The 12883-nt window shown below is 33.8% G+C and overlaps 1 protein-coding gene across 1 annotated transcript; it reads left to right on the top strand.

Annotated features, from left to right (window-relative positions):
- Positions 1-2178: 2178 nt before the first annotated feature.
- On the top strand, positions 2179-5693 carry GLY3 (glyoxalase II 3). Its single transcript, XM_028073969.2, has 9 exons — positions 2179-2637; positions 3007-3135; positions 3343-3450; positions 4147-4281; positions 4455-4496; positions 4639-4698; positions 4769-4822; positions 5320-5344; positions 5449-5693. Exons 1-9 carry the CDS (start codon positions 2392-2394, stop codon positions 5526-5528), a joined length of 879 nt encoding a protein of 292 aa, XP_027929770.1. The 5' UTR covers positions 2179-2391; the 3' UTR covers positions 5529-5693.
- Positions 5694-12883: the final 7190 nt, after the last annotated feature.

Here is a 12883-nt window from a genome sequence, read left to right as displayed (position 1 = left end):
AAGACTCAAACTCACATCCTTTCAACATAACCAAGTAGTCTTAACCACTTGAGCTACCTTTGCTCCTTGTCATAATTCCCCATATTAATTACCATAAAGATCCCTTTAATTGTATTTATATTAAATAAATATTTATTTATTTATTTAATTTTTCCAAGTCTTATACATGCTTTGTAAAAAACAAATAAATTATATTAGATAGGCATTAGGAAAAGGAGAAATGCCTAGTGAATAAGGTTTAAATCAAGAAACTGGTCTTAAATGAGTTGTTGATACTCGTTGGGGTTCATATTATGTAACTTTGATCAATTTGATATTGATCTATTCTTCTATAATGCATGTTCTTGAAATTATAAAAAATGGTGGATCAAATGCAGATCAAAGAGCTGAAGCAAATGGTCTTTTACATTTTCTGGAGAAATTTGATTTTTAATTCACATTGCATTTGATGAAAAATGTCTTGGTTATTTCAAATGAATTGTCATAGGCATTGCAAAGGAAAGATCAAGACATCATCAATGCTATGAACTTGGTTAACATCACAAAGCTACAATTGCAAACTATAAGGGATAATGGATGAAAGTCTTTACTGTAGGAACTAAATTCAGTTTGCAATAAGCATTTCATTAACATTCCTAATATGGAAGACATATTTTTTTTTCTAAGGGTATCACGACGTGGAGGTAAAGGTCAAGCTATCACAAATAGGCATCACTATCGTGTTAGATTATTTTATACTATCATGGACATGCAACTTTAGGAACTTAATGATCATTTTATAGAGACAAATACTCAGTTGCTTCTTTGCATGGATTTTTTGAATCCAACCAATTTATTATGTACTTTTGTTAAGGCAAGGCTAATTGAATGTGCAAAGTTTTATCGATGTGAATTCTTTACAATTGATTTAGTGATGCTTGATAATCAACTTGAGACTTATATCATTGATATGTAGTAATGTAGAATTTTCATCTTTGAAAGGAATCCTAAATCTTTTTGAGAAGTTGGTTGAAACTGGAAAACATATTGTTTATCCATTAGTTTAGCTTCTTTTGAAGTTAGCAATGATTTTGCCCATTGCACAACAATCATGGAAAAATCATTTTTTGCCATGAAAATTGTGTAAAAATAGGTTGCGTAATCAGATGAGAGACTTATATTAAGAAAGACGTGTTCAATAAGACTGACAATACGCTCATCAGTCAACGATTTCAAAACATGAAATCCTATAGAGCACAACTATAAGGCATGCAATTTATTTCAATAGATTGAATTTTATGATTTTGATACCTATGTCTTTATCTTCATATGCCCAATGATAATTATTATTAATTTATATTATTTGAAAATTAAATTGTCCACACTAACTTAGGGTCTTAGATCCACCATTAAACACAATTACACATGTGTTATACAACCTTCTAGTACCCATAAGTTTTTAAGTGTTTACGAGTAAGTGAAACTTTTGTGATTCTTCACTTTGTGAAGCAACTAGTGAACTTAATTTATCCTTTCTTTTACCGAGTTTTCTTGTTATTTGTTTTGAGGTCTTAGTTTAAGGAAAATATTATGATGTGATAATGAGTCATTTGTGTATTTGTTGTAATCAATAGTAGTTTGTGTACTTATTATAATCAAGAGAGGTTTATTCGTTAGTTATAATAATTAATTTGATTAATGGAACTTCCTAATCAATTGTATTAAGGGAAAATTGGATGTAACCCGGATAAATAAATTAAAAATTCTCTATATATTTTTGTGTTGCTTGTTTACTAGATAATCTGGTCTAAGTATAAGAAAAAGAGTCTTAAACTCTATATTTGACTCTCTTCTACAACTAATTGTTTGAGCTACTCTATAAGAATACATAAATTAAAAAAAAAATAATAATAAAACACAAATCGTGAAATTTAAAAAAAAAATATATCAAATTTCAGTAAAGTTAAGAAAAATTACACAAAATGATAAAAAAAAGTAACCGAATCAGTTAGTATATTCACTAGCTAAGTATATTAAAATTTGTAATATGCTTTAGGTATATTCAAGTACATTCTATCACTTTGCCCAAAAAAAACATTAGTTAACAAGTGGTATGCATAATTGCTTCTGAAATAATGTGTGCATCATCTCCAGATCAGACTAGTGAAGTGGAAAACACAATGAAAAAACACAAGAATATAAAATGGCAGCACCACCAAATCTATGCATCCAACGTGACATCCATGCTCAGCTGCTGCTGACCAACTCCAAATGGCGACCTTGTCTAGGCCCTCTTGATCGAAATTATCGTCATCAATTCTTTCTTTATTCCCTTACACTCACAACCCAACAACTTCATCCCCAATCCCTATCATCATTTCAACGCAACCCTTTTGATTGTAGCGACTATTTATGCTGCCAAACATGCTGCGATTCTGCTTCACCACACTCTGCGCTTCCAAAGCCTCGCCTATTCCTCTCTCTGTTTCCGTCTCTAAAGCAATTCTCAAACCCACAAGGGTCAGATCGCAAATGGCTTCTTTCTCCTCTTCCTCTTTCTCTTCCTCCAAGCTATTGTTCCGCCAGCTCTTTGAGAAGGAATCGTCCACCTATACCTACCTTCTCGCGGATGCCTCTCACCCAGAAAGACCAGCCCTCGTAGGATTCTCTAAATTTTGTTCTTGAAGGGATTAAAGATTGAATTTTGAAGTGTGGTTGAAGGTTTGTGGGGTGTTTTTGGGGATTGGGCGATGGGTTTTTTCCTTTGAGCCTTTTTAGGCCTTAGTGGATTGGATGATGGAATTTTTGTCGTTTTGAGTTTAATTTACATGGACCAGAATAGAAAAGTCTTCTTTTTAATCGTATGAATCAGAAATCATGGTAGATACGTGTTTTAAGTTGTTTTTATAGAATTTAATAAATTCATCATAGATGTTGACTTCTGATTAAATGATAGCATAAATAGTCTTTTTATCTTTTTGGTTTCTGTTGTTTGGTGATTGATGAAATTTTTTGTTGAAATTTCAGTTGATTGACCCGGTTGATAAAACTGTAGATAGAGACGTGTTGCTTATTGAGCAACTGGGGTTGAAGCTTGTGTATGCCTTGAACACACATGTGCATGCGGATCATGTCACTGGGACTGGCCTTCTCAAGGTGTGCACCTTCTGAATTGTTACTTCCATCTTATCCTTCACTCCTTCAGTTCATAAAATGTTTGTGAAAATGTTTTCTATGTAAAGTAGGATGTGTTGTTGACCCTGTAAACAATTTAAGGGTAGAGGAAGTTTTTCCAATATTTGTGAATACTTTTTGCTGTGGTGGTAACTTGGTGTGTTTTTGTTATCCACTTATCACGCAAAGAGCAAAGTACCCGGTGTAAAATCTGTTATTTCAAAAGCAAGTGGTGCAACGGCCGATCTTTATCTTGAGCCAGGTGATAAGGTCCATTTTGGTGATTTTTTTCTTGAGGTAAGTCTGTAGCTGCTTGCGCAATAATATGTTTAGTCAATGTTATTGTAGATTCTCAACAGTTATAAGTTGTTTTTTGACTGGAGTTGTTGCCAGATGATTGGGGTTATCAAAGATACCTTGCATTTCATTAAGTTTTTCATAAGGAATGAGGGGTTCTATATATGTTGCTTGATCTGTCTATTTCTTTGTATAATATGATAAATGAATGTCCAGTCTATGACACTCTAAACTTTTGAAGACAGACATAGCATATAATTTTATGCAGCTTCCAGTGTTCAACATCATTTAAGACATTAGTACCCATATTTCTAAATGAAAAGGACTCTGATTTGTCAAGCTGATGGCTAGGTCATTGGCATGAATTTAATTTCAGCTTTATGTTAAACTAAATTGTGGCATTGTTGAAAGCTAGCTTGTTATGCCTGTAATCTTGGGAAAAAAAATAAAGAAGGAAACTTGAGGATGATTTCATCTTATTTTTATTATAGATGACATACAGACATGTTTTTAAATGGTTTTTACTCCCCCATTCAGGGTTCATCTGTTTCAATTATGAAGGATTTTTTGTCTTTAAATTAACTTGGTAAATGGATCTTATTTTCTGTTGTCCATGGGTGGGGATAGCTCATCATTGTTTTTGTGTATCACCTACGTTATAGTCTGTAATATGTATTATTCTCTTTAACATTTTAGGTCCGTGCAACTCCTGGTCATACCAAAGGTTGTGTTACCTATGTTACTGGAGATGCACCTGATCAACCTCAACCAAGGATGGCATTCACTGGAGATGCCGTATTAATACGTGGATGTGGAAGAACAGATTTTCAGGTACATTCTTCTTTCTCATTTTCCTTAGTTATGCTTCTCAAGAGTGTTCAAAGTTTTATATGAACAAATGTTATGTTACCTCAATTTTTTGAATGACATTGGGCATAGGCTTTTTGGTCTTACCAGCTGTTTTCTAATATCATCTCAAATTTATTCGTTGCTGCCTAATGCAGGGTGGGAGTTCAGAGCAGCTTTACAAATCAATCCATACACAGGCATGAACTTGACAGTAATTGTGTGTTATGTAAAACAGAAACTTAGAAAAATAGGCTAAGAAGTAAAAAAGATATAAGATGTTTCTGGTTTGTTCATCCTCAATACTAATACTAAATTGCTCATGTTTTTTCTTGGAAACAGATTTGTACATTGCCCAAGAATACGTTAATTTATCCAGCTCATGACTACAGAGGATTCACTGTAAGGACACCCTTAAGCTTTTTTCTTGCCAAATGTGTTGCGAGTTGCTTATACAAATTACTGATTTTAGGTAAGCACTGTTGGAGAGGAGATGGAACATAATCCACGTCTGACAAAGGATGAGGTAATGTTTGATGACCTCCATATAATTTTAGCTCAACTCAATGCACCAAATGGAACTAAGGTTAAATATGAAACTAAGGTTAAATATGAAGAAACACTATTCTAGAGATCCTAATAAAAATACATGCCACTGTAATGTAGAATGCTTAAAACAGAAACCAACTTACTGCAAAGACTGCTGCCATAATCATAACATCTAAGATGTTGACAAATATATTATGGAAAAGGCATCAGATTTGAATTGGTAGATAGATCTCAGTCCTATCAGAAGAAAATTTGTTCTTAGTTTCCTTTGTTGGTCATATCTAATCTCAATCTCTCTGCATTTTCAAGAGGGTAGTGGGATATGTTTGTAAATCACTCCTTCAGCTATACCCTTTGATTCATAACATGTAGTTAAAATAAGTTTTAACACTTGTCACTTTTTTATTCTACTGCTGGTTAGCCCCTACTTGTGTAGTATCTGACAGTTGAAAATGTTGGTCCCTCCTTTTCCAGGAAAAGTTCAAGAACATCATGGCAAGTAAGTAACATCAAAACTTTATAAAAGATTAGTCAAATCTATTTTTTAATATGCATTGTTGCTAATACAATTGGTAATTATGGCACTCTTGATTTGTTCAACAGATCTTAACTTGCCATATCCTAAAATGATTGACATAGCTGTCCCAGCTAATATGGTTTGTGGAATCCAGTCCAATCAATAAGAAGGTTTATCTGAGAGATACACTTATGATTGACAGCTGTCACAGAGACCTTGCAAGCAACAGAGGGAAAATTTGTTATAGCCCTTTGAACTGAAGAAAAGAAGCCGAAATTGTAAATTAATAAATGGTATTTATAAGCCCAATATAATCTATAATTTGGCTCCAGTGGTTTTAGTCTGTGTTTTTGTGGTATTTTATTATCAGTAAAGTTTCCTATACATTGAAGTCTAATTTTTAGAAGGGAATGCTGGTAATAAAGTTTACCTCATAAATATTTTTAAAAGTTTTTAATAAATTTTAATATTTAGAAGTGAAATGCTGGTAATACAATTTTGTTGATATAAATATTTCTAGAAATTTTTGATAAATCTTAATAAATTTTAATGAATAATAAAGTAGGTTAGAAAGAATGTTAGAGAATGTGCTCTTCTTTCTTTTTTTTTTTCACGGCCTGTTTAAACAATTATTTTGTATAAGGAATTTTAGAAGAAAGAGAAAAAACAAATGAACATATTCTCACAAGTTGAAATTAAAAATATAAAGAAAAATCAGAAAATTTATATGAAACAGTTTTTAGAAATTATTTTTTTTTTCTCTTCAATAAATCATTAGGAGGAGTATTCAAACATGTTCATGTGCCTTGAAAATCACTGTTTTTTGAATAAAGAACCATAGAGATAAAGTTACGAATGAAAATTGCTGAAAGGTACAACATGTTTGACTAGTAAATTTTTTAAATTTATTTTATTTTATGTGGAGAATTTGAAAAAAAATATTGGTAATACAAATTAATTCATAAATATTTTAGAAGTTTTCAGTACATTCGGGCTAATAATAAAGTTAGAAGGTATTTTAGAGAATGTTATTTGCATTTTTTTTTTCTTTCATCGTGAGCGTTTGTGTGGATAGATTTCTCTATAATAGGTTTTGGAAGAAAAAAGTAGAAAAAATAAGATGAAATTTTTTTATAAATTAAAATTAATTTATGTGTAAGTTAAAAAGTTAGAAAAGTTAAATAAAACAAATTTTATAAATTAATTTACGTACAAATTAATTTTAACTAATGAAAAAAAAATCATTTTTTATATTTTTCTCTTTTATAAATCTTTAGAATGAAATTCATACATGTTATTAAGCAGTGCAGGCTTGGACTTAACTGCAACAGCTTTTTCAAGATATCCATGTTCAGTCTACTTTGTTTATTATTTGGTTTTAAAGCATCAAAGTAGTCATTTTCTCATTTTATTATGGTTCTTAGAGTTGTAGCTATTATGGCAATGGTTTAGATGATTTGGCGCATGAGAAACTATTGTAGATTTCAATATCCCATTGATTTCAAAATTAAAGAATTGGTTAGATTGGCAGGAATAATTAAAAAAGACCATGCACACCACTGTTTTAGATTTAATGGTTTTAAATGTTTTTAATATAAATAGTAGACATGGTAAGATTTCCATTTTGAAGGAAATTGTTTGGCAATTTCCAGAGCCTAAATGGATAAATGTAAACACTAATGGAGCTGCCCGAGGTTGTCTTGGTCTGGTTGCTTGTGGTGGTAATTTTAGAGGAAACAAAGGTAAAAATATTGGAAGTTTTTCTATGTTTTTAGATATACATAGTTTTTTTTTTTTGCAAAATTTGTGTGGGTCATCTATATGTTGGAACATGCTTGGACTATGGGTTTTACGAGGCTTTGGTTGAAATGTAATTAACCTCTCTTTAGTTTGTCAAGCTTTTTCTACTCAGAGCATAATGATTTGGACACTCATCTCTCCATTCTCTTTCAAAAGAATCTTCTTCCTCTAGTAAAACTAAATTTTTTGAGAAAGATCCTATGTTATTAAGGCGCATGATAGGTCAAGATCAAAGTGAGCTTGAGCCAACTCAAAGAGAAAACATTTTTCAATCTAGATGCAAAATTAACAAATGGGTTTGCTCTTTAATTATTGATGGAGGAAGTAGTACCAATGTAGCTAGCACAAGGTTGGTGGAAAAGCTTAGCTTAGAGACCATTCCTCATGGTAAGCCCTACAAGCTTGCTTGGATAATTAAAGAAGGAGAAATAGATGTCAATAAATAAGTCCTAATCAAATTCTCTATAGGAAGCTACAAAGATGAGGTGCTTTGTGATGTTGTTCCCATGGAAGTCACACATATCTTACTAGGTAGGCCATGGCAATTTGATAAACAAACTTTACATGATGGTCATACCAACCAATACATTTTCTTCATAAATGGGAAAAAGACCACTTTACAACCTCTATCACCTCAAGAAGTTAATAAGGATAGAAATATAATAAGAAAAGATAAAGAAGAAAAACAAAAGGGGCAAGCTTTCACCAAGGTGTTACTTGCCTACAAAAAACTTCTTCCAAAGCAAGATGTGCATCACCCTTCCTTCTCTTCTCAAGCCAAAAAGGAAGACCCAAAGCACAAACAAGAAAGGAAGAGTAGCCTAGAAAATAAAGATGGCCTAACCAAAGCTAGGGGTAATACCTTTAGAAAGGACGGAACAAGAGCTCATAAAAAGGAGGTGCAAATCCTCCCCCAAATCAAGTCAAGCTCCATCTACAAAGGCTTAAAGAATTTGTGGTCAAATTCTCTTCAAGGAGGGGAGGATGATGAAGGATTGACCCCAACCAAGGATGAAGACATATGCTTAAAAAGACTAAGCATGTTTAGAAAGGAAGTTCACTAATCCTTCATCCCTTTCATTTGTGTTTGTTATTTTTGATTCCCTAAGTTGACTTAGTTGAATCAACTTTAGTTGACTTGTTGACCTTTGACTAGGTTTGACTTGTTGACTATAGTTGACTTGACTTAAGCCAACATGCTAATCTGTGTTTATTTGTTTTGTAGGTTAATTAGGAGTAAGAAAGAAATGCTAGGTGGCGCATGGTGATTGGGGAGCATAAATGATGTGGAGGAGAGAGTAAAACAAAGACATAAAGCATAAAGTAAAAGGCATAAAGCAAGTGTACCTATGTACCTTTGGTCTCCTTTGTTTTTAGCACACTTTGACCACTTTTGGAGACATATGAGACACCTTCTTGGTCTCCTTTAGTGCTAGAACGAAATTAGCCTTGCACACACCATAGTTAGCTCTTTTGTCTCTCATTTTGTAACCTTATTTGACCTAGTTTCTAGAAGCTAGGGTTAGGTTTTTGTAGAGACATCCTTAAGTATCTTTTATTTTCTTAGAGGCCCCTAAAATCTTCTATCTAAGGGGTGCTCTACCACTTGTAAAGGGGTTGAACATTTTGAAGTAAAAACACTCTTATGTCTCAACCATTTGTGAGAGTTTTCTCCCTTGGGAATGAATACTTTTAAGCCTTATCTTGCATAGCAAGTGGTGGCACACATCCACTCATCTTCAAGGTTGTCATGGCTTCTAGCCTAGCCTTGTAGTGGCGTGCTTCTCACATTTTTACCATTTCTTTCCTTTCCATTTTATGTTTTCTTCTTCCTTTAATTGTTCTTGGTTTTCTATGGTTTATGTGCTTTCCATTTCCTTTTTGTTTTGAATCAATCCATCATCTTCTTCTCTTGAGCTTTATGAAAGGAACCTTCACATCTAGATAGCTTGCTATCTTAATGTCCAGTGGGGATTTCACTTAGCTTTCTTAATCAACTCACACCATATTCAATCATCTTAAAAAGGAACAACATAATCCTTCATCATTTGGTATCTAGAGCCTAGGTTATCTTGAATATGGTGTTTTTCATGTGCTAACGTTGTCTTTTTGTAGCTATCTTTGTATGGTTCGAATCCACTTCCATTACACACAAAAAAAAGTGCTGGCAGAAAACTTGACGATTTTAAAACATTAAACTGCACCAGCTCAGCGGTCCAAAAATTACGTTTTGGGTGTCAAAAGAAAGCTCTTTGAGTGTAGTTTCCAGAAAAAAAAAAGAACCAACGCATTTGGAGTTCTATGGAGAAAGTTATGATCAAATTAGTGAGCAAAGGTCAAATCTGCCAAGAATACGTGAATCAGCGTTTTCAGGTTTTGTTGTGGCAGTTTGGCTACGATTTTTGCAACTTTTTAGCCTCTTAAATGTGGTTGGATAACATGTCTTTGGATGCTTAGTCTTTGAGCCTTAAGTCCATGAGTTTAAATGCATGATAGCTACATGTTTGTGTCTTTGTGTATGTCATGTTGAGTCTTTAAATGTGCCTAACTTTTGCTTGAGTCATATGTCATATGTTAACTTGAAGTTTTCTTATTCTTGTTTTTCCAAGTATTTGAATATTGCTTTCACTTTATGTCTTGCTTGATGTATGCTCCATGAAATTGATTTTGGCCGAAAACTTGAGGAACTAAGTGTCCAAGCCACCTAAAACTCTTTCTCACCATTTTATGAAACTAGTTGTGAAAGAAGAAAATTTTGCACCAATTTTTGCCTAAAAACCGAGAGCAACCTTGCGCCTTGGTGAACTAAAAGTGTGTTTTTTCACTAGGTGTTATGCTACTAGTTTTCATACTTGAGAATTGGGTGATATTGGCTAATTAGTTCCATGTTTTAACTTGGTTATGATCTTTCTTGGTGTATGCATGATTTAAGACTTGAAGATGCTTGTCAAGTACTTTCCATAGAGTCTTTAAAATGTGCTTTTCTTGTTTTATTCTTGTTAAAAGTTGTCTCAAACTTTTCTTCTTTAGAGTTTAGCTTTCCTTGTTTTTGTGCTTTTCTTGCTTGTCACTAGGTGTTCTTTGTTTTGTCTTACTAGTTTTCTTTTCTTGAAACTCTTGGGGTGTTGTCGTCGAAACACTTATCTTGCATTTGAAAGGTTTTGCACAAGTTTTTAAAAGTGTTTTCTTCAATCCTTTGGTGGATTTTGAGTGCTAGCCTTGTCTTGTTACTTTGGGAGTGTGATCTAAACACTTGGGTTGTATTTTGGGTTGGAATTGGTCTCGGTTTTTATGTTGTCTAACCCCTAATTCATTTTATTTTGTATTGGCTTTGAGTGTTTTGTTGTAGGAATCATAGCAAGTTCATCAAATGCACCTACTCCAAACAAAAACAATACATTGATGAGATTGCTTTGGGATTTGGAGTTGTCTAGGAAAGAGTCCTTTGAACAATTGAGAAAAGAAAAGGACCAAAGTTACCAAAGAATCCAAGAGCACATTCAAAGGCTTGAAGCTAAAGAGTAAGAAAGAGAGGCTAGGAAAAGAGGGCATTCTAGGCGCAACCCAACACAAGAGAAGCAAACTCCAAAGATTCCTAAGTTCTATGGTGGAAGTGATCCCAAAGTCTTCCTTGATTGGGAAGCTAAAGTTGATCAAATTTTCAATGAAAATCATGCAAAGGATTAAGCACAAGTTGATCTAGTAGTTTTAGGATTTTTGGAGTATGTCAATACTTGGTGGCATAAAGTTTGTAAGAATTATGACCAAGGGCCACCCGCGACTTCTTGGATGGACATTAAAACTCTTATGCGCGCTAGATTTGTTCCTCCCTCCTATAGGAAGGAACTTCTTTTGAAGCTCCAAAGGCTTCACCAAGATTCTATGAGTGTGAGTGAGTACTTTAAAGAATTAGAGTCTCAAATGCGTAGGGTTGAAATAAAAGAAACTAACAAAGAGAAAATAAAAAGATTTGTGAGTGGTCCTAGGAGAGACATACAAGACCAAGTAGAGTTGTATGAGTACTCCACTCTTGAAAATGTTTTCACACTTGCCTTGGGATTGAAATTCAATTGAAAAGAAAAAGAAGGGAAAGGAAGAGTTACTCACCCAACCACTACTTTAGTCACTCATGGAAGGGAAAGGATAAAAAGAAACATGATAAGTTCCCTTCTAACTCTCATCAACAACCATTAAGTAAAAGTAAGTCACCAAGTGATAACATTCACCATTCCACTTATCTAAGATCAAGTTCCATTAAATGTTTTAAATGTTTGGGTTATAATCACATTGCTTTAAATTGCCCAACCAAGAGGACCATGATCTTAAAGAAGAATAATGATGTTGAAAGTGAACACTCATCTCCCCATTCTCTTTCAAAAGAATCTTCTTCCTCTAGTAAAACTAAATTTTTTGAGAAAGATCCTATGTTATTAAGGCGCGTGATAGGTCAAGATCAAAGTGAGCTTGAGCCAACTCAAAGAGAAAACATTTTTCAATCTAGATGCAAAATTAACAAATGGGTTTGCTCTCTAATTATTGATGGAGGAAGTAGTACCAATGTAGCTAGCACAAGGTTGGTGGAAAAGCTTAGCTTAAAGATCATTCCTCATGCTAAGCCCTACAAGCTTTCTTGGATAAGTAAAGAAGGAGAAATAGATGTCAATAAACAAGTCCTAATTAAATTCTCTATAGGAAGCTACAAAGATGAGGTGCTTTGTGATGTTGTTCCCATGGAAGTCACACATATCTTACTAGGTAGGCCATGGCAATTTGATAAACAAACTTTACATGATGGTCATACCAACCAATACATTTTCTTCATAAATGGGAAAAAGACCACTTTACAACCTCTATCACCTCAAGAAGTTAATAAGGATAGAAATATAATAAGAAAAGATAAAGAAGAAAAACAAAAGGGGCAAGCTTTCACCAAGGTGTTACTTGCCTACAAAAAACTTCTTCCAAAGCAAGATGTGCATCACCCTTCCTTCTCTTCTCAAGCCAAAAAGGAAGACCCAAAGCACAAACAAGAAAGGAAGAGTAGCCTAGAATATAAAGATGGCCTAACCAAAGCTAGGGGTAATACCTTTAGAAAGGATGGAACAAGAGCTCATAAAAAGGAGGTGCAAATCCTCCCCCAACCAAGGATGAAGACATATGCTTAAGAAGACTATGTACCTATGTACCTTTGGTCTCCTTTGTTTTTAGCACACTTTGACCACTTTTGGAGACATATGAGACACCTTCTTGGTCTCCTTTAGTGCTAGAACGAAATTAGCCTTGCACACACCATAGTTAGCTCTTTTGTCTCTCATTTTGTAACCTTATTTGACCTAGTTTCTAGAAGCTAGGGTTAGGTTTTTGTAGAGACATCCTTAAGTATCTTTTATTTTCTTAGAGGCCCCTAAAATCTTCTATCTAAGGGGTGCTCTACCACTTGTAAAAGGGTTGAACATTTTGAAGTAAAAACACTCTTGTGTCTCAACCATTTGTGATAGTTTCCTCCCTTGGGAGTGAATACTTTTAAGCCTTATCTTGCATAGCAAGTGGTGGCACACATCCACTCATCTTCAAGGTTGTCATGGCTTCTAGCCTAGCCTTGTAGTGGCGTGCTTCTCACATTTTTACCATTTCTTTCCTTTCCATTTTATGTTTTCTTCTTCCTTTAATTGTTCTTGGTTTTCTATGGTTTATGTGCTTTCCATTTCCTTTTTGTTTTGA

This window comes from Vigna unguiculata, chromosome 5 (genome assembly GCF_037176805.1).
Source record: "Vigna unguiculata cultivar grain cowpea cultivar isolate G323 ecotype 2 chromosome 5, ASM3717680v1, whole genome shotgun sequence".
In the NCBI taxonomy this organism is placed as follows: Eukaryota; Viridiplantae; Streptophyta; class Magnoliopsida; order Fabales; family Fabaceae; genus Vigna; species Vigna unguiculata.
Note: the sequence above shows the minus strand (reverse complement) of the source record. Positions and strands in the feature narration are given on the sequence as shown.